The following is a 22,564-nucleotide window of genomic DNA, read 5'->3' on the forward strand; positions in this document are numbered from 1 at the left end:
ACAGACTACATTTAACACCAAATACAGGACCATCAAGGACCATACTTCAAATTAGCCATCTCCTGTCTCCAAACCCCCATCCATCACATGGAGCCTCTCTCTGCCCTCCTTCAATCTAAAACCACTCCCACTCATAGCCTCTCTTTCAGTTGAGAGGAAACCCTTCCTTCAATTCATGGTGAGTAGATGGGAATGGGTGTCGTGAGGGAGTAGAAGAAAATAAATCCACCCTTTCTAAGAGCTAGTTTCATTCTGTAATCACGTTTACTACTACTTGATCTCTAGTCCAAAAGATAAAGTTCCCCCCACCTCACCCAACAGAGGAGGGCCAATTTTAACAAAGTTGGCGGGAGGGGTATCAGAGTAGAGTCTGTTGTCAAACTAGGTCTGCAGCTTGGGGAAAAGGAAATTGTCCACAATTCCAGAACTAGAAACTACAACCATGCCAGAACCAGAAGCTACAAGAAATTAAATTTGTAAATATATTTACCTCATGAAGTAGCAGATCTTTAATCGAAATTCATTGCAGCTTTCTCCAGTGGCATTTCGATACGTAAACCAGTTAAAGAAAAAAATCCTTGCACCCTGTTTCCTTTGCACACACCCACAGCTGTGCCCTCAATGTATACCCATTCCTAATAAGAGGACCATGCTGGAGACATTTGGGGTTATATAGACACTCAAATACGGAGAGAAGTGGCCTCTCATGACTTCAACACTGAACAATTGAAACTTGATTTATTATAGCTCTGGAATGCATTTTTTTGGTCTGAAGAAGAAGCCACTTACAGGATTAGTTTTGCCTTCCTCCACACTTATTAATCAATAACTGCCAATTGTAATTACAAATAGACTGGCAACTATACATAATTAAAATTGATAGTACAGAGAAACACTATATTTTTTTGAGATGGAGCCTCGCTCTGTTGCCCAGGCTGGAGTGCAGTGGCGCGATCTCAGCTCACTGCAAGCTCTGCCTCCTGGGTTCACACCATTCTCCTGCCTCAGCCTCCCAAGTAGCTGGGATTACAGGCACCCACCACCATGCCTGGCTAATTTTTTGTATTTTTAGTAGAGGCGGGGTTTCACCGTGTTAGCCAGGATGGTCTTGATCTCCTGACCTCGTGATCCGCCCGCCTCGGCCTCCCAAAGTGCTGGGATTACAGGCGTGAGCCACGGTGCCTGGCCAAGAAACACTATTTTAACCAAAAAGATTTTGTATTTAGGATTAATGTCTTATACAGTTATGCACCACATAACGACGTTTCAGTCAATGAAGGACTGCATATATGACAGTGGTCCAATAAGATTATAGTGGGATTGAAAAATTCCTATTGCCTGGTGACGTGGTAGCCAGCATAATGTTGTAACCCAATGCATTACTCATGTGTTTGTAGTGATGGTGGTGTAAACAAACCTGCTGTTGTGTGAGTCATATAAAAGTCTAGTGTATACAGTTATGTACAGTATATGATACTTTATAATGAGAATAAATAACTGTTACTGGTTTATGTATTTACTATACTATTTTTTGTTGTAATTTTGGAGTACTCCTTTTACTTATGTAAAAATAAATTAAAAAGTTAACTGTAAAACAGCCTCAGCAGGTTCTTCAGGAGCTATTCCAGAAGAAGGGATTGTTATCATAGGAGACGACAGCTCCATGCCTGTTACTGCCCCTGCAGACCTTCCAGTGGAACAAGAGGTAGAGGTGGAAGACAGTGATATTGATGATCCTGAGTCTGTGTAAACCTAAACCTAGGCTAATGCGTGTGTTTGTGTCTTTGCTTTTAACAAAAAAAGTTTAAAAAGTAAAAAAAAATTTAAATAGAGTAAGTTTGTAGAATAAAGATATTAAGAAACAAAATATTTTTTACAGCAGTACAATATATTTGTGTTTTAAGATGTTATTACAAAAGGATTAAAAAGTTTTTAAAGGTTTATAAAGTATAAAAGTTACAGTAAGCTAAGGTTAATTTATTATTGAAGAAAGGAAAATATTTTTATAATTTGGTGTAGCCTAAGTGTATAGTATCTATAAAGTCTACAATATTGTACATTAATGTCCTAGGCCTTCACATCACTCTCCACTCACTCACTGACTCACCCTGAGCGGCTTCCAGTCTTGCAAGCTCCATTCATGATAAGCATCCTATACAGGTGTACCACTTTTTATCTTTTATACCATATTTTTACTGCACCTTTTCTATGTTTAGATACACAAATACCCACCATTGTGTTACAATTGCCTATAGAATTCAGTACAGCAACATGCTGTACAGGTTTGTAGTCCAGGACCAATAGGCTGTATCATATAGCCTAGATGTGTAGTAGGCTACAGCATCTAGGTTTGTGTGAGTACACTCCATGATGTTTGCACAATCATGAAATCATCGAATGATGAATTTCTCAGAATGTATCCCCATCGTTATGCTATGTGTAACTGTATGGGTACTCTAATTTCTTCTTTAATATTTGAAAATGTCATTTTCAGGTGTATTAATACTTAAGTTGTATTATTTACTTGTATTTATTCATATTCTTTTTAATAAATATTTATTGAGCTTGTGTATATGCCAGGCACTGTGGATATAGCATGATCAAGGAATCCAAAGGGAGGAAAGTTTATAGAAATGTCGATTCACAGGCAGTCTTCAACTTTCCACATTAAACGTTACTATGCCTAAATATCCCTTTTTATTTGTGTCTCATGCATTGGTGGCCATGCTAAGGGTGAGAATGCTGTTGGTGGGTACATTCTTTGGACAATGTCTAGATTGTCAGGAATATGGCCAGACTGAGTCAATGCCTTCCATCCTTACCTATGTTCTAAACTTCAACAGTGGACTCATATGACCCTTGGACCACTGGGAGCTAGGATCTTGCTCACTTCCACGGACCTTATAGACTCTCTAATATCCTTTTCTGCTCTGAGGTTGTGAGGAGGATGAAGAGCAGAAGTAGAAAGTGGAGGAAGCCTGAACTGAACAGGCGGACACCCTACTGGCTCCAGAGGCCTTGGCAGGCCCTAATAACACTCGATGGTGCCTCTCCCTCTAAGGCTGCGCCTCTCTCTCTAAGGCTCCCCCTCCCTGTAGGGGTTCTCACTCATCTCCAGAGCCTCATGGGCTTGAAGAAGGCAGAACTGCAGGCACGGACATTAGAGATTGTATAATAAGCATTGGCTCTCAGAGAATAGAACCTTTTACAAATGGGAGACTGCATTTTCAGGCATTTGGCTTTCAACCACTTTTCTGGACTGCATTATGTAGAGAACTGGTAGACTGCTAAAAGCCTTCATTATGGAATGGTGTTTCTAACCATGTGGGATTTTTCTGTTTTCATTTCAGAAGAAAATCTAAAATTAGTATCAGTCAACAAATTATAATAAGTCTGCTAGAATGTTCATTGTGTCTTGGCAGCAAGGGGAGATGTGAAAACTAAATTGATGTTTGTGCTCAAGTGAGAGCATATTATTTTGGCTGTATTTCCATATGATTAAGCTGCATCCTCTGTGCCCACCATTTTGTCATCCCAGAAGAAACAAATTTGGTCTTGAATCATTGTTAAATATTCTCTCATTGTTCTAATAACAGAAATGTTTAAGACAAGTTAGAAACATCCAGCCTACAGTTCCTGCTTCATTTTACATCTTAGTGATTATTTTCAAGTACAGCCAAAACATCCAGATGGAGAGTCAACTATCTGGTCTATCATCCAGATGTATTTCGTCTAGACATCTACATATATTCACAAAACAGCTGGATAACCAAAGACTGTTTATTCATCTTAATTTACTGGCTTTGGATAGACACTCTATCTAAATACAGAGCTTGATTTATGATTGTAAAAATTACACAGTAGTTGAAAAGATATATGCAGAGAAGTTTTTCTGCCAATTCAGTGGAAGATAAATACCATCGGTGCATCAGTAGAACTATTCTTGGCAAGTAACTATTATCCAGCTCTCCATTGTCATCTGTTAGAAAAATAAAACAAGAAGTGAGGAGATAATAGTGCTATTCTTTGCTTTTTCTAACATCAGTGGAGAAGCAGTAGTGTCATATGTCAAAAATTTTTCATAGACAAATTATCTTTTATTTATTTATTTTTTAAGATGGAGTCTCGCTCTGTCACCCAGGCTGGAGTGCAGTGGCATGATCTCGGCTCACTGCAACCTCCACCTCCCGGGTTCAAGCATTTTCCTGCCTCAGCCTCCTGAGTAGCTGGGACTACAGGCGCCTGCCACCACGCCCGGCAAATTTTTCTATTTTTAGTAGAGATGGGGTTTCACCATATTGGACAGGCTGGTCTTGAACTCCTGACCTCATGATCCGCCCACCTCAGCCTCCCAAAGTGCTGGGATTACAGGCGTGAGCCACTGCACCTGGCCGACCAGTGATCTTTTACCTCCTACTTCGGCTAGTATTTCCTTGCAAGTAAAGGTGGGTGGGTCTTACCCTTCCTCTGGTCTACAGTTGACAGTTTTAATAAATAAAATTCAGGTCAATCAGTTAAATTTGAATTTAAGAGAAACAATGATTAATTTCTGTACTGTAAGTATGTCCCAGGCATTATTTAGGTCATACTTACACTAAAAATGTTTGTCAGAAATTCAAATGTAACTGGTCATCCTGTATTTTATCTGGCAACCCTGTGCTGGTTTAACTCTGGTTTCTATAGTAATCAATTTAATAAATAACTACTCCCATGTGGGTTGACTTTCGTTGTGCAAGGGATAACCCAAAATGCTGAGGTGGATACAAAAACAACAACACAAGGAGCATACAGCTGAAAAGTGTATAATCTAGTAGCAGATATGACGTGTATGAATGTAGAATGTAGTAAATTGTGCTACTCACATTCGTCTGAGTCAAAAGACCAAGAAACAATTACAGAGGCATATGCCATGTGCTATAAGGAATTACAATGGGATGTGGGATGGGGGAAGAGGCAAGCAGCATTCCCGACCAAGGAGACTAGGAATGGTACTATGAACATCTGAGAGGGCCCTGAAGCAGAATTTCAGTGAAGGGAATATGGCCAATAGATGGTGGTAGAAAGGTGCAGAGAATGTTCCAGAAACATTAAGTAGACAGTTTGACTGGGGTATGAGCTATGGGAAGTAAAGGGAAAGAAATATGGAGGGCAGTGAAACTGGAGAGACAGACCCGGGTCCATCCAAAAGGCTTTAAATACCAAGGTACAGAGACTGATCTCTGTTCCACAAGCAACTTGCCTCTGAATAGAGGAAAGTGAGAGCATCGAGAGATCCAAAAGAGATGAAAGGAGAAAAGGCTCGTACCAAACATCTCAATGCAAGTGCGCAGTAGTTCATCTAATGTTGCTGCTTTCCCAAGGCCACTTGATCCCATGGTTATTTAGCCGTTGTCAAAAAACTAGAGACATTTTCAGCATCAGATAGACCATCTCCATAATCATGCAAGTCAGCGATGTTAGTGCCTAGTGGTGTCCTGTCCTTAGTTGTACTTCAAGAAAACTCTAAAAAAAAAAGAGAGAGAAAGTTATTAGACTAGAGTTCAGACCCCATTACAGCATCACTTTCCTACCTGAAAAGATAATAACTTACATAGACTGTATCTTTGTACAAGAAAAGTATCATAGTGACTGAGATTACATCAACCTTTTATGATGCCAGAATATCTGCTAAGCTGTTCCCGGGGATGGATGGTGCTTGGAGACCATGGAAATGTTCCCTGTTGTATACCATCCCACTTCACAGCTGAAATTTTTTAATGCCATGTTTTATACTTTCCTTATATCCTTTTGTTTGTTTGTTTGTTTTTGTTTTTGTTTTTGAGACAGAGTCTCACTTTGTCACCCAGGCTGGAGTGCAGGAGTGCAGTAGTGCGATCTTGGCTCACAGCAGCCTCGACCTCCCGGGTACAAGCAATTCTCCCACTTCTGACCCCCAAGTAGCTGGGACTACAGGCACACACCACCACTACTCCTGGCTATTTTTTGGGGTTTTTTTTTTGTTTTTTTTTTTGTAGAGATGGGGTTTTGCCATGTTGCCCAGGCTGGTCTCGAATTCCTGAGTTCAAGCGATCTACCTACCTCAGCCTTTCAAAATGCTAGGACTACAGGTGTGAGCCACTGTGCCCGGCCACCTTTCCTCATGTTCTTAAGTGATAAGATATTCAAGAATATTATAAATGTTACTTGGTTTAATATTAATAAAAGAATACGTAAGGAAAAAATTTTTAGAAGCAAATATATTTATAAACATCCTCAATGATTATATAAATATTCAACAACTACAACAGATTCTACTTGCCTAACTGAGAGTAAGATTATTCTTTGCAGTGGTAAAAATACTACTGTTAATTATTGAACACCCACATTATGTACTATGCACCATTCCAAATGCTTTGCGTATATTGTTGAACTTGACCTTCACAACAATGCTGTAAGGTAGTAATTATTATTCCCAGTTTACAGATGAGGTGATGGGATTCACAGTGATTTAGCAACTTACCCAAAACCATACAATTATTAAGGCCTAGAATCAGGACTTCACTATAAAATAAAGCTTCTATGTTCACTTTCTTCTTATTACTTCTACAAGCATGGATATCACAAACCATCATAGTTTTGCCTGCTAATCTAGTGTAAAGGGTATCACTCCTCCACATCATCTCAGAAAGAAGATGTAAGACAGATTATCTGTTACAGAGGCAGAAGGAAAATGTGGGGTGACAGCTATCCCGTTTGCCAGCACTCTCATGGGGAAAATGTGATTGGCAATAGCCTCTTATAGTTGCTTATACTCAAAAGCATCGCTGCTGGATAGACATCATCACTTTACTTTACAGAGCAGGTCCTTGATGCCAGGTCCCCACAGGACTTGGAGCAGAAGGGAGGCTGTCATGATGTAAGACATTTATCCACTTTAGACATTTTAGTAGGTAAATGCAGCCATTGAGGATTCACCTCGTGAGCTGTTTAAAGTCAATGTCTATTTTACTCTTGAACTTTATTTATTCAACTGGCAATCATTGAGCACCTGACCTATGCCAGGAACTTGGTTAGGCATTGAGGCTGCCAAGATGAACAAATCATTGTCCCATTCTTACCTTCAACAGGCTCATAGTCAACTTCAGAAAACAAACACGTGAATGAATAGGAAAAAATACCTAATGTCCATATGTATGGTTGTATTAGTTCAGTGAGACCACTGGAGTGACATTGGAATGAGTCTGTTCACCAGGCACATAACTCTGGGGAAAAAATGTTTGCCCTCTATTCATTCTGTGAAAGAACCAGATTCTTGTGCTGAAGGTACCACTCTTAGAACATAAAATAAAGGGTTATTTCAAGTGTTCAATAAAAACAGCAGAAACGCTGGATCAAACGCTTTCCCAATTCTGCTGCTCAAATGATTTGTGAAAGCAGATTATTAAAGTCATCTGGAACTAACTTTTTTATATCTTTTAACAAAGTTACCTTATCTGTAAGGCCTTTCCTGACCTATTTAAAACAACGGACCTCTCAGCTCTCACCCACCTCTCACTTGGCATGTCCTACCGCCCTTCCTGGATTTATTTTTCTTCATAACACTTAACACCATCTGACAAACTATATATTTTACTTGTTTATTTGTTTTTAAATCTCTATAGTGCCATAAACATAAGCTCCAAGATTGTAGAGATTTTTGTGTTTGTTCTCTGGTATACTCCTTAACACCTAATGTTTTGCTTCTCACATAAAAGATACTCAAAAATTATTCACTAAATTAATAAACGAGTGGATTAATGGGCGAGGAAATGAATATCATGAAACTTGTCAGAGGTTTGTCATTGAATATGAGTATATTTATGTGAGTGTGTAGAGATACCATACATTTTTAAGAGACTTTTTGAAGTTTGTTTACTAAATCAGCTTTAAGTAAACATCACTGGGACAAAAATTTCTGCCAGTTTTCTAAACTTAATAGAATCTGCCTATATTCATCATTAGAACTTGCCTTTTCCAAGACATTCTGGGGCAGAACTTCTCTGATTCCTCTTATGTAAACTCTATCAGTACCCTTAAAAGTCAAGATTGAACAATTAACAAGTTTGATTACCTTCATGTGTATACAGACATTTTTTTTTTTAGCCTGTTACTCACTGAACAGTAGACATATTACTTAGAACAAATAGGCCTAGACTAAACTGATTTCTCAATTCAAAACCAAAATTATTCAGCTGAGCTGTCTGGGGAAGGTTTCCACATCCCCATAAGGGGTTAGAGATAATCTGGAACCAAAGACTCATCACCATGTTTAGGGTTATATTTCTGATCTGCAAAGAAACTGGCACACGATGGGCCAGGTGGGCCGGGCTCTCAGGTTACAATCTGTTCCTGCAATCAGTAGATGTGTCTGAGTCTCTGCTCCACCTTCTGTCACCTGCACATTTACCTGAGATCTCATTTCCTATGGGTGGACATTATTGTGTCTATGACTGCCTTTTTCAAAATAAGGCTTCTTTATTACAAAAGCAATATACACTTATTATTTAAAATAGGACATTAAGGAAAAAGTTATCCCTAATTTCATCATCCAAAGATAACCCCTATTAACATCATAGCCCGTTTCCTTTAGTTTCTCTAGGCATATTTAACTTTTATTAGAATTCTTACATAATTTATGACAATTTAAAGAAATACTTACCTGTTGTTTCCATACAGATAGAGTTCCAAATCTGAAAGAATTTTAAGGGCAGTTAGCATCATTGGGAAATGCACGGAAGAAGCAGTCTGTAGAACTGGTTTATTCAACTTGAACAGTAAGTACTTTGGAGAACCTGACAAAAGAACAGAAAGAAACCCCCATATAGAATTAGATCATGATAACCCCAAAGAATCCACATTCTGTTAAAGCATTTTCAAAAACTTTGAGTTATAGGTGGTATTTGAGATTTTGTCTAAACTTCACCCACAACATCAATTAACAAGGGCAAATATTCAAAACAGTTATTTGGTAACACAATTTTTTTAAAAATCGAGTAAGCTTTTTGCAGCCTATTAAAAACCCACATATGCAACAAAACCAAGTTCTATACACATAGTATAAACTATTATTTCATGCAAATATACTTATATCAGTGGATTACTCATTAAGAATTTCCAAACATTGACTTTGAAATGTTAGTAAATCCTTAAAACAGTCTGTGGTTGTGATCACTAAACTCTGACCCTAAATCACTACTGATTGTCTCAACATGAATGTCGATGTTATTTTAGAGCAGGTTGTTTAGTCTCCCAATGGGGACTTAAGAACTTGCTGTTTGTTTAGGACTTGCTGTAGTGTTGATAGGTACTCTCCGGCGGCCATGAAAATTATTGCTCTCCAGCATAGACATTTTCTCCCCAGTCTGAAAGGGACACAATAAGCCAAATTTCTCCCAGGGTTTGAATTATTTCTAAAAGAAAAGTGTTATTTTTAAAGGGCAATAGAGTTTTGTTGGGTGTGATTTCAAAGGCTACGATATGTTCCTGTAGCAAAAGGACGTTCATTAATAACATGACTTGTGAAGCCTCTATTGTCAAAAAACATCCTTCTGAGGTTGCCAAGGACAATAAGAACTGTGCTCCCAATTTTAGAAATAATAAAAGGCAGCCAATTCCATGTAACTCTTCATTAACAGATATGAATGAGCATACCAGGCTCTTGACTCAGAACCTCTCCATTAAAAAAAACTGGGTTTCAACATTAGGTAACCGAATGGAGAAAGTCTGACTTATCTCTGAGTAAAATGTCATAATGCTGTGTACTTTACTAGACTGTTTAAGGAGTTAGTGAGGTCACGTAAAGTGAATCCATCACGGAGCCTGCAGAACGCTGAGTGCTCAGGGAAAGGGTCTCCTTTTACCTGCACTACTTCTTCCCCTCCCATATTAAAAGTCTTTTAAGTTGAGGCCTGAAGCAGAGGACCAATCTGTAGATGCAAAAGGGAGAGAGGTGTTCATTTAGAGAAGAGAAAAGATATTCGAAGAAAAAATACGGTGATACTGGATCACCTATTAGTGGACCAGGCAGCCTCACCAGCAAGGGACTCCAATTCCCAAAGGTTCTCAAGCCAAAGTTAGGTCATGACTGCCAGAGATATTGTAGACTAAATCCCCAGACGGTGTCTAGGAAGTATGCCAAAATGACAGGGAAGCTTTCTCTTGGCTCTAGAATTGTAGGATTTATAAGGTGAAATATTGTAACTAGTAAGTATTCAACAAATCATTTTGAAATGATGTTGGCCATATTAGAATTTTCAACGATTGTCTTGTCTATCACATTATCTCTATTCCAAGATAAAAGAATTTCTTGAAGATCCTTCCCTGCTAACGGCAGTTATTATCTTTATGCATAAATAACTACATAAATATCTTTACATTCATATGACCTCCATATGGAGACAAAGAGGTTTCTCTAAATGACTAATGCTTCGTGAATACAAGTGGTAATTGTTACAAACCTTGAAGTCTTAAAGATTAATGCCAAAGATGTCAGCATTCATTGTTCTGGAAATATGCAAACTTAATTTCCCTTTATCACCACAGACATGAGATTTTTTTAAAAAGTGCTGTGATTATATTACCTGATACTCCATAGGAGAATTAAGATTGAGTTTAGTAAATGAAATAATAAAAACTCTGAAAGATAATTAATTTATTTGATAAATACTTACTGAGGATCTATTAGACACCAGACACTGAACAGAATACTAGAGTGGCTGGTAGAAGGGGTTGGTGTTGGGGAAGGAAAGGATAAATGGATAAGCAAGACAGATACAATCCTTGCCTTTATAGTCTAGCAAAGAATTAAAGGAACAATGACAATAAAATATCTTATGGAGCACAGAGCAGGTAGGGAGGGGCACTAATTTAGTCTAGACGCCTGAGGAGTTTTAGCTTGGTAAAGAAGATGGCAATTATGAGAAATCAAAAAGACATTTAGAATGACTAAAGTGTTATGGCAAGAGATGAGACTAAAACGTCAGTGGAAATAGCTCATGACAGTATTGTAAGCTTTAGTAAGGAGTATATACTTTATCCAAAGGGCAATGGGAAGCCATTGTTTGAAAGGAGAATGGCATGATCATACTTGGATTTTTTTTTTTTTTTTTGAGATGGTCTTGCTCTGTTACCCAGGCTGGAGTGCAGTGGCGTGATCTCAGCTCACTGCAACCTCCGCCTCCCAGGTTCAAGTGATTCTCCCACCTCAGCCTCCCAAGTAGCTGAGATTACAAGCATGTGCCACCACACCTGGCTAATTTTTGTATTTTTAGTAGAAACAGACCTTTCCCCATGTTGGCCAGGCTGGTCTCGAACTCCTGACCTCAAGTGATCCACCCACCTCGGCCTCCCAAAGTGCTGGGATTACACGCATGAGCCACCACACCCTGCCTGATTTTCTTATTATTTCATTTCCAATGGTATCTTAACGTCCTCTTCACCATATCAAGCAAAACTAGGTGAAATGGGAGCTAGGATCCGTGCCCTAGTGAGGACACCACCTAACAAATGCCAGCCTTGCTTTAGTTGTGAGGCTCAGACTTATGGAAAGTGTAACTAGACCATAACAATAGAAACTCAGAATTGCTTCTTGAATGCAGAGGAGATTTGCCATATACATTGTTCCAGAAGTTATCTGAAATAATTTTAGAAACATGACATGGGTAGGGGATACAATAGCCCAAAAAGCAAGGAACACTAAACTTCCTCTCAAAAACAACAACAACAACAACAACAATAAAAAACAAACAAATACCTCCAGGAGGAGAGAAACATCAGCCTTCTACTCTTGACAGAAATAATCCTGATAATTCTGGTTCCTTTCTTCTCTTTTCACAATGGCTTTTGCACATTTTCTCCTCTTGATAAACCTCAGAACTGTATCCATCATACCTTCTGGCAGATGACCGTGTCTCCTTTTTAGAGTAAATGGAAGTTGCCAGACAGAAACTTCCTTGATTTCCTTCCATAAAAATGAGAAATTTACCTACATGGATGCCTTTTTTGGGGGTCTCTCCTGCTATTGCATTGAAAGAAGTGGCCCTCTGTTTTATCCAAGGTCATTCCCTCCACCTGTGCATGGATCCCTTACTCTTGTACTCCCAGGGACCATGTTACGTGAATTAACTTCTCACTCTTCTGCCTCTTCCTCCAGTATTTTTTTTCCTGCTAATTCTTAGCACTTAAAGATGCCCAGGTCTTAACTCAGAAGTCTGTAATGGATATCTAGAAGTTAACTCAAAATTTCCCCTTGATATGATCAAGGGAAATCATTTCAAACAAAATTTCTCCTTGGAGTCTCAGGCATCTCTAAATCAATACAGCCAAAGTGAACTCATCATTTTCCTCCCACAAACTTGCTTCTCCTCCCCTCCTCTCTCAATTTCTCAATCGCAGGGGAATGGCACCATCAGCCAACCAAATATCTAGCTAACAATCTTGAAATTATCCTTGATTCTGATCTTTCCCCATAGCCAATGGATCAGTAAATCTTTCCGAATCTATTTTCAAAAGAAATTCTGCAACCAACCACTTCTTTCCCTTCTCCATGGACACATGCTGGTTTAGACAACCATCATCTCTTGCCTGAATGATTTTAACCAATTACTAACTGTTTTCCCCATCCTCAGTATAGGTCTTTACTGCGATCTATTCTCCATTCTGCAGCTGGAAGAATCTTTTAGAAATCCAGATATGGGCCAGGCACGGTGGCTCACGCCTGTAATCCCAGCACTTTGGGAGGCTGTGGCAGGTGGACCACTTGAGGTCAGGAGTTCGAGACCAGCCTGGCCAACATGGTGAAACCCCATCTCTAATAAAAATATGAAAGGTAGCCAGGCATGGTGGCACATGCCTGTAATCCCAGCTGCTTGGGAGGCTGAGGCAGGAGAATTGCCTGAACCTGGGAGGCGGAGGTTGCAGGGAGTCAAGATCCTGCCACTGCACTCCTGCCTGGGCAACAGAGAGAGGCTCCGTCTCAAGGAAATCATTTCTCTCCCATCCTTTGACTTGATCCAATATATTACATTCTGGTAACTACCACCTGAGCCACCTTTCTTATGATGCCCACCTTCCCCACTAGGCTTTCTGCATCTCTGCCCCACCACGCACACTCTCCAATGCTCTCATTAACTGAGTCTTGCTCTGTCACCCAGGCTGGAGTGCAGTGGTGTGATCTCGGCTCACTTCAACCGCTGCCCCCCAGTTTCAAGCAATTCTCCTACCTCAGCCTTCCTAGTAGCTGGGATTACAGGCACGGGCCATCATGCCCAGCTAATTTTTGTATTTTTAGTAGAGATGGGGTTTCACCATGTTGGCCAGGATGGTCCTGAACTCCTGACCTCAAGTGATCTGCCTGCCTTGGCCTCCCAAAGTGCTGGGCCACTGTGAGCCACTGGGCCTGGCTTCAGTTGACTCTTTATATTTGAAATTCTTTGTTTATTTCTGCACTGGTCTTGTTTCTGTTTAAATTTTCCTTCTCATTCTTTTTAAGTTCACTCCTCTGTTCTTTGAATTTCTCTTTCTATTTTATTTTCTTCAATCAGGTGTTCTTCCCAGTGTGCTCCTCCAAAGTCATACTGCCATCACTGTCAAACTTGTTTCCATCACAAACCTACTGGGATAGTACGAATATAAGAAATGGGCCTGGTGCTTATGGCAAAGTTCATTCATTGTAAATGGATCACAACTGATGACATGAAGACTAAAATCCCCCATATTTATGGGTGGTGAAGCAGTATCTCCAAAGGTTATTTAACAATGACGGTAGGAAGCAGCCATGCTTAATACTGTAATTTTCAACTCTAAAATAAATTTTTTGTCCTTCTTGCATTGGATGTGTTTATTTAATGTGATAATAGGATTTTCCTAGATTTTAAAATTTTTGTTGTCTGTCTGTTTTATCCTGAAAAGAGATTTCACTAAGTTAATGGGGAATTAATAATCAACATTGTGCTGGATTTTAGAAAATGAAGTAATAACAGCATCTAAAAATACCATTTGTTGGTGGCAATGTAATGTGACAAAAATAATGTTGGGAAAATTACCTATATTATCTTTAAATCTTATAACACCCCGAAAGCTAAGGTCTTATTATCTCCATTTCATGGATAAGGAAATTGAGGCCTAGAGAGGTTAAATAACTTGTCCAGTAACATATTACTAGTTAAGTTGCAAAGCCAAGTCCAACTCCAAAAATTTATGTTTTTCTACTACCCACAAAAATTTTAGCTGTTGTTAAGGCCTGCCCATTAGATCAGTTTCTAGACATTGTCTAGAACAAAGGTTTGTTATTCCCTGTGTTTGGCTGGTAAGCATTCTATCACTGGCCCTATTGTCTGAAAATGAATAACCTTCACTATTACGGCAAGCTTGGCAACTCGGAATCATTGGTACCAAGTACTGAACTGAAGTCAATAACCAGCTCAGAGCTCATCTCACAAGGCCTGGTTGCATTTTCTGGTAACAAGTAACAAGGCTTAACTGCATTTTATTTATGTTTTCTTGGTTACTGGTATTGAATATTGGCAACCAAACCAACATATTTACAGCTACCTGACATAAGTTGAACAAGAAATGAGAATCTTAGAGAAGCTTTAGTAATAAATACCATGAAATTCCAAAGTCCCACCAAGGCGGTATTTTCCTAGCATTTGGCTGCAGCCAAACATAGCAGGGAAATGATATATGCACATGCTAGACACCTGCAGTTGGATGGCTTCCAGATGGACACATTCAGCCACATTGAAGGATTATGACCTACTATGGCAACTCGAGTGTTCACTTTCTAAATAATGCCCCAAAGTTAAGACCCAGAACTAGGAAACTTGAGCCTCAGAAGTTAAAATTTTAAACTTTGGGAAAATCATTTTTTTAAAGATCAATATTTTCTTCTCTCGAAAATACCAGTATCGTATTCTGAAGAATCCTGTTGGCTGGGCACGGTGGCTCACGCCTGCAATCCCAGCACTTTGAGAGGTTGAGGTGGGTGGATCACCTGAGGTCAGGAGTTTGAGACCAGCCTGACCAGCATGGAGAAACCCCGTCTCTACTAAAAATACAAAATTAGCCGGGAGTGGTGGCTCATGCCAGTAATCCCAGCTACTCAGGAGGCTGAGGCAGGAGAATTGCTTGAACCAGGGAGGCAGAGGTTGTGGTGAGCCAAGATCGTGCCATTGCACTTCAGCCTGGGCAACATGAACAAAACTCCGTCTCAAAAAAAAAAAAAAAAATCCTGTCCGCGGTCCTAATGCTCTGGAAGTACCTGGTCTCAAATTCCCTGAAATAAAGTCACATTCTCTTACTCCTTTGTTGTTCCATTTACTTCAGAGTGGATTTGATGCTGATCATAATGGTGGTGGTGGTGGTGGTGGTGATGATGATGATGATGACGATATGGAGGAGGAGGAAGAGGAGGAATCATTTAGGTGCTCTTCATATTGGTCACAGTGTTGAGATTTTTCCCCAACAAACTCTGGGAGGCCAGGCTCCTCCCAAACAATCCAGCAATAACTAAAATGAGGCTAAATCTTGCTTGTAACTTAATTCTCACCAAAAAATGCAATGAGGTCTTGTGAGATGAGCTCTGAGCTGGTTATTGACTTCTGTTTAGTACTTGGTGCCAATACCAACGTGCTCTGCCTCGTGCTCACCATGAACAGGAAAGTGTTTTTAACAACTGCATCATCCCACTGGATCCAGATGACAATCTCCAAAGATAGAATCTACACAAAAGAGGCTCCAAGGGAATGAAGACGTTACATGGAAAGCCTCTAAAAAGCAAGAGAATGTGAACAGAAGGCATAGCCTGGACTGCAAAATCTCTCCCAAACTACCATCACTCTAGGCTGGGAGTGGAAGCTGACTGTCGCTAAAAACAAGGGGAAAGGATTTGAAAACAGAAATTCTAAGTTGCTACACAGGAATGCAGCAACAAGCACTAACATAATGAAAGACTGCCTTTAAATGGACCTCCAGGTTCTCAGAGAAAGGCATTAGTTTGGTTGGGCACAAAAGCCAACATTTATTGTCTATTAAATATTAAACACAATGTTTATAGCAATAGGCTGGAGGTGTAGAGAGCCCATTCTCAAGAGCATACACTCCCATGCAGGAGACATAATTAAATCAGTTATTATAAACCAATGAGTCCATTAAGTCCAGTGACAGAGACAGATGCCCAGGTCATTGCAGGAGCACAGAAATGAGACCGAATTCCACCCAAGGAGATCTAGGAGGCCTTCTTGGCAGGAAAGATACTAAGCTTTATGGGTCACAAAATTACAATAGAAAATACAGGCTAAGTCCAATAGTGTCAGACAGTGAGGTGGTTGGAAATACCTGAACATGATTCCAGAATTAGGCATAGGATAGACATATGTAATCTGCAATCCAGAAATCTATCACTACGTGAAAAATGAATAAGAATACACATGAGACAACAATATTTAGATTAAAAGCTGATGACAGAGAAAATGATTGGGGTCAGGTAGGGATATATTGAGTTCTGAACCACCTTTGGATTTTTTTAAAGGCACAGATAAATGAAAGGATTGCAAAAAGCACAGGAGTTGCACAATGCTCCTTTATTTTTATTATTAATTTTATTATCCAGTTTCACTATTGACAGTGATAAGCTTTAATAAATAGATTTCCTTTACCATTTAGACACTAACTTTGAATATACAGATATTGAAGATGTAATATGAATTTCTCTTTTCTAAGAGAAACTGTACTATGTTATCATCTAAGTGAAAACATTTTGCTCCTATTTAGAAACCCATGTGTTTATAGTACTCTTTTATGGGATGGCAACGTCTCAGTTTGAAATTACTTCTGAAATCAGGGATTTGGAGCTAGACTTTTTATTGGAATCAATTAACAGTAAAGTACAGGAACCAAAAAAAAGTGTTTAAAATTATTTCTGTGCTCTCAAATAAAGTTACACAGCTTGAAGCCCATAATTAGAAGGCTCCACTTAATGACTTTGTCATTCCCTTGTATTTCAGATGTTTTTCCTGCAGCAAATGGTTCTTCTTTTCTCTAAAAGAAAAACAAATCTCAAGAGGCAACGATATCTGTCTTCCTCCCATCTAAGATGTCAACTAATTTCACCTTACTCCTGAAATGAAATCACAGTCCATACCTACAAAAAAAGAAAATAAAAATGACTGGGAAATTTATGTAGTATCTTAGGTCCCATTTAACTTCTCTGAGGCTCACTTTCATCATCTCTGACATGAGATAAATACTATGACTCTGCCCTCCTTATCAGAGCAAAAAAAAATTCATTTCAAAAATGTTTTAAGAGCATAAATCACAGTGAGAAAAAGGAAGTCCTAAAATTGTGAAATGTTCCCAACTAAATTTGTAAAGTGGTTGAAATTTAGAATATATATTTTCCATTAGAACAATATTACAAATGGATTAATAACAGATTTATGCATGGGAAACAGCCTGTCAAAATGCTAAAAGAGAACTTTGGGAGTTAAGAATTTTAGAGGTTGATAGACTGGTTTGCTACCGTGCCAGATTAGCTTTCAGAAATGCCACAACTCTGACAAACTAGGGTTTCTGATGGGTATTTTGGACTCATTGGTGGATCTAGAGAGACAGAGAATGAGAAAGAAAGAGGGAGAAAAGCTAGCTTTTCATAAAGTAAAGGTTAAAGAGTTAGAGGAAGGCTGGGCATGGTGGCTCACACCTGTAATCCCAGCAATTTGGGAGGCCAAGGCGAGCGCATCACCTGAGGTCAAGAGTTCGGGACCAGCCTGAACAATATGGTAAAACCCCATCTCTACTAAAAATACAAAAAAATTAGCTGGGTGTGGTGGTGCGTGCCTATTGTCCCAGCTACTTGGGAGGCTGAGGCAGGAGAATCCCTTGAACCCGGGAGGTTGTAGTGAGCAGTGAGCCGAGATTCTGCCACTGCACTCCAGCCTAGGCAACAATGCAGCAGAGGGAAATTCCATCTCAAAAACAAAAAAAGAAAGAAAGAAAGAAGAAAGAGATCAAGGAATGGGAATAAGGATGTTGTCGGTAGGTTGTAAAAGGAGGAATTAATCAATTGTAATTTACTAAAGTGTGAGAAAATTAAGACAAATGAAGGGAAGCCCAGAGTGAACTAATTTCCCTTGACCTGCCATATGAAGGTATCTGCACCCCCACCCCCCACCCACCTCCACACCCAGAAACAGCACCATGCCTTTCTTCTCTCTTCACCAGTTCCTTGGTGTAACTGTCTAGAGTTCATGCGTCTTACCACTTCTCCTTCCTCTAGTTTATAACTCCCCTTGTATTTCCTCTACATAAGTAAACGTGAGGTGTCTTCTGGCCAAAACCAAACACTAACAAACAAACAAAATTTAGCAACCCTCTACTGGCCATCTCTCCCATCCCTCACAGCCAAGTAGAATTTGCTGGTTCTATTTGATCCTCTCTTCAGACCACCAAATCAAGCTCTGTCTAACTCCCCTTCTACTTCCTGCCCTCATACTCCATTCAAACTACTCTGGCAAAAGTCATTACACCCGCTAAGCTCTCTTCATTGTCTTCTTATGCTAAGGCTCAGCCACAGTGTAGTACTTCTTGACCACACCCTCCCTTAAATTCTCCTTTTGGCTGGTTTTCCTGGCTGCATCTCTTCCCTGGTTTTTCTTTTATGCCTCTGGTCACACCTCGTCGTCTCATCTGCAGACTCCTCTCCTACTGCTGGCCTCTAAACTGCCAGCGGTTCTCAGGTCTCCATGCTGAACTCATCTACAGAAGTGGCTTCAACTATCACCTCTACGTTGATGACTCCAAACCAAACAGAGACCAGCTACACGGAAACTGCAGAGGAAGGGAGTAGGGTTTGGAGACAGGCGGACTTGGGATTGCATCCTAGCTTTTCTACTTACTAGCATGTGACTTTGGACAAGTTTTACTTAACATTTGGGTAGGTTTTAGTATCTCACCCTCATCCATCGCTAGTGGAAATGCAAAATGGTACAGTCAGTTTGGAAATGACTTAGGTAGCTCCTCAAAAACTTAAACATAGAGTTATCATATGATCTAGCAAATTCATTCCTAGGTACATACCCAAGAGAATTGAAAAATGTTCATAGCAGTATTATTCATAATTTCCCCAAAGTGAAAACAACCCAAATGTCTATCAATCGATAAATGGATAAACAAAATGAAGTATCTCCATACAATGGAATATTATTTAATGATAAAAAGGAACAAGGTACTGATACATGCTACAATATAGATGAACCTTGAAAATGTTATACTAAGTGAAAGAGGCGAGACACAGAAGGCCACATATTGTGCAACTCCATTTATAGAAAATATCTAGAATAGGCAAATCTATAGCAACAGAAAGGAGATTAGTGGTTGCCAGGCACTGAGGGAAGGCAGGAATGGGAAGTGACTGCAGTGGGTTCACCATTTCTTTTTGGAGTGATAAAATTGCTGTCCAATTTGATAGTGCTAGTTGTTGAAGAACCTTGTGAATACACTAAATACCACTGAACTGTGTACTTTATTTTATTTATTTATTTTTTTGAGATGGAGTCTTGCTCCGTTGCCAGGCTGGAGTGCAGTGGTGCGATCTCGGCTCACTGCAACCTCTGCCTCCCAGGTTCAAGCGATTCTCCTGCCTCAGCCACCTGAGTAGCTGGGATTACAGGTGCGCACCACCATGTCCGGCTACTTTTCATATTTTTATTAGAGATGGGGTTTCACCATGTTGGCCAGGCTGGTCTCAAACTCCTGACCTTGTGATCCGCCTGCCTTGGACTCCCAAAGTGCTGGGATTACAGGCATGAGCCACCGCACCCACCTCCTTCTCACTTTTTTAACCTGCTATATCTCCTATATTTCCTTCCTTGGTCTGTGGCTCAACCTGCCTCCCAGTATTCCATGCCAGAAACTGGGACTCACCCTAGATTTCCTAGCACCCTCTTTTGCCATCCCTCATGCCCAAGTCTGATCACCTACCTCCCAGTTGTTTCTTCTACTCGCCCACTGCCCTTCATCTCCACCGCCTCTCCTGGGTTCAAGCTGCCGTCCTGTTTCCCTTGGCCCACCGCAATGGCTCACTTCTCAGACTTCTAGATTGGTTCTCAGTTCTTGTTTATCTCCCCTCTCTCCTGGGCCCAAATCAATCTTTCCAAATTATCAGATTGATTGCGGAACTCCTGTCTCCAAAATTCTTCCACAGTTCCCTGTGGTCTTACATAAATAGAAAGTCCTTTCCATGGCATACAAAGCCTGCCCCCTACATTCCCTCTCTCCTCTTTCCTCGCTTTACTCCAGCACACGTGATACTGCTGTGAAAGGGAACTCTGGCTTCACAGACCCCATGCTTTGCACACATTGTTTCTTTATTTTTTTTAATGTCTCTCCTCTCCCAATACTTATGTTTGGCAATCCCCTACTCACTTTTCCAGAATTCTCCTCCTCCCTCCTCACCCTTCCAGGTGGATTTTGGCATTCAGCGTACTGACTTCCTTTAGCTTTCTAAAATTTATGTTACCGAATGGTTCTGTTGGTCTCTCTACCGGCTTAAGAACAAAACTGTATTTTTTCTATCCACTAGCCCAGAAGTGTGCCTGATATCTTTATATGACTACTTTTCTCTGCCATCATATTCTTCTGACATGGTCTCTAAACTTCAAATTGGTTTCTTCTTTAATTTTCTTCTCTAATCTTATCCTCTCTTTTTTTTTTTGGATTTGATATTTTAATGGGGCATGAAATTCTCTGAGTATAGCTCAAGACATAGGTGATTTGATCCAAATCAGTTGACCCTTACAAGTGATTTGGGTCAAAACATTTATGTAAATATTTCAGATTTTTTAAATGTCGAGATTTTGATACTTAATTAACATTGTGCATTGAGATACCAAAAACTGGTTTTTGTTTTGTTTTGTTTTGTTTTTTTGAGACGGGGTCTCGCTCCATTGCCCAGGCTGGAGTGCAGTGGCGTGATCTTGGCACACTGCAACCTCCACCTCCTGGGTTCAAGCAATTCTCCCACCTCACCTTTCGAGTAGCTGGGACCACACGTGCACACAACCACACCCAGCTAATTTTTGTATTTTTGGTAGAGATGGGGTTTCACCATGTTGCCCAGGCTGGTCTCGAACTCCTGAGCTCAGGCGATCCTCCCATCTCGGCCTCCCAAAGTGCTGAGATTGAGCCACCACGCCCGGCCAAAAACTGGGGTTTCAATCACTATATAGAGTGAGGATTATGTGTCTGGACAAGGCCAGGGAGATAGGTGGTTCACCTTAGGGAGGGACTCACTGTCCAGGATTGGGCTAGGACCAGGGATGGGGTGAATCTTAGGAGAGGAACAGAGGTCAGAAATGGGAGGGGGTTGGGGGATGAGTCTAACCTTATTCTTGTCTTGATGTTTCTCTTTTGATTATTGAATACATTTATTCCTTTTATATTAACAGGCCCATAATGGAATTTCAAGATATGCTTCCCAATTTTTAGTATTACAGATTGTTAAAGAGGATAAAATTACAGTGAATACTTCTCCAGTCACTTTCTTGTCTGTTGAATAAACACTTATTTCTGTGCCAGACACTATGATTAACACCATGGCGGAGGTATAAGTATATGTCAGGCACAAATTGTGATCTCGGAGGCTTGAGGATCTAGAGAGGGGGCACACACGGACAGAAGTTATGATCCGGGGCATTATGAGAGTGTTGTGAGAGAGGTAAAAACAAGGTGACTCATAGAACCGAGCTGTGCCTAGCCACACAAGCAGGGATGCACTGGGCAGAGAGAAGAAGGAGAACGCTGCACACAGAGAAAATGGCACTGAAGAAGGCAGGGAGGCATGGAAAAGCAGGAATGCTCACAGGATGGTGAGGTCTTCAAGTTGAGATTAAAGTATATATTTGTTCATTCTTTCACTCAAAATCATTTTGAAGGGGAGAGAGGGACTATCATGTTCTGAACATCATAATGAAAGCTTCTGTGAAAGCCCATGTGACATAACCCAACATAGTCCTTCCTTGCTGGCCTTACACATTTTACTCGTTCTTTAGTGAGTTCTTTTCTAAGTACAATGTAATGGTTAAGAGCCTGGACTCTAGAGCCAGATCAGTGGGATCAAATTCAGCTCTTGAACTTTCTAACTGTGTGGTTTGGGGGCAAGTTATTTAATTTACTGTGTGTCTGTATCTTTATCTGTGTGATAGAATAACAACAATGTCTGTGTTGTAGGGTTGTTACGGGAACTAAGTAAGTTAATAACAGGTAAAGTGCTTATTAACTGACACATGGTATGCCCTCAATGAGTATTAGCTGCTGTTATTATTTTCTTGATAAGGGACCAAAAAGTGCCCTCTACTGAGGTATGCAATATTCCTATTTCTGTCACTCCTCTCAAATTCATAAGCCACATACATTTTACCTACATATACCCATTTTGCAAAGAAAGGAAAGAAAGAGAGAAGGGAGAAAGGAAAGAAGGGCTGGAGAAAGGGAGGGAAAAAAGGCAGTGTAGGCTAGAAATTTGTATCATGAAATGAGTACTAGTTTAAAT

The 22,564-nt window shown here is 40.1% G+C and overlaps 1 protein-coding gene across 5 annotated transcripts in view; it reads right to left on the reverse strand.

Moving 5' to 3' along the window:
- Nucleotides 1–22,564, reverse strand: part of RASGRP3 (RAS guanyl releasing protein 3) — a 126,519-nt gene that overhangs the window by 42,694 nt on the left and 61,261 nt on the right. For 3 of the 5 annotated variants that reach the window (XM_054545288.2, XM_063713207.1, NM_001131374.1), the window contains 4 exon segments: nucleotides 8,678–8,810; nucleotides 5,306–5,502; nucleotides 3,877–3,979; nucleotides 491–553 (listed from right to left, as the gene is read on the reverse strand). In XM_054545288.2, the coding sequence (XP_054401263.1) occupies nucleotides 491–553; nucleotides 3,877–3,979; nucleotides 5,306–5,375 (236 nt within the window). In that variant the 5' untranslated portion in view covers nucleotides 5,376–5,502; nucleotides 8,678–8,810. 5 annotated transcript variants of the gene reach the window in all.

The sequence above is a fragment of the Pongo abelii genome, chromosome 12 (genome assembly GCF_028885655.2).
Source record: "Pongo abelii isolate AG06213 chromosome 12, NHGRI_mPonAbe1-v2.0_pri, whole genome shotgun sequence".
NCBI classification, from domain to species: Eukaryota; Metazoa; Chordata; class Mammalia; order Primates; family Hominidae; genus Pongo; species Pongo abelii.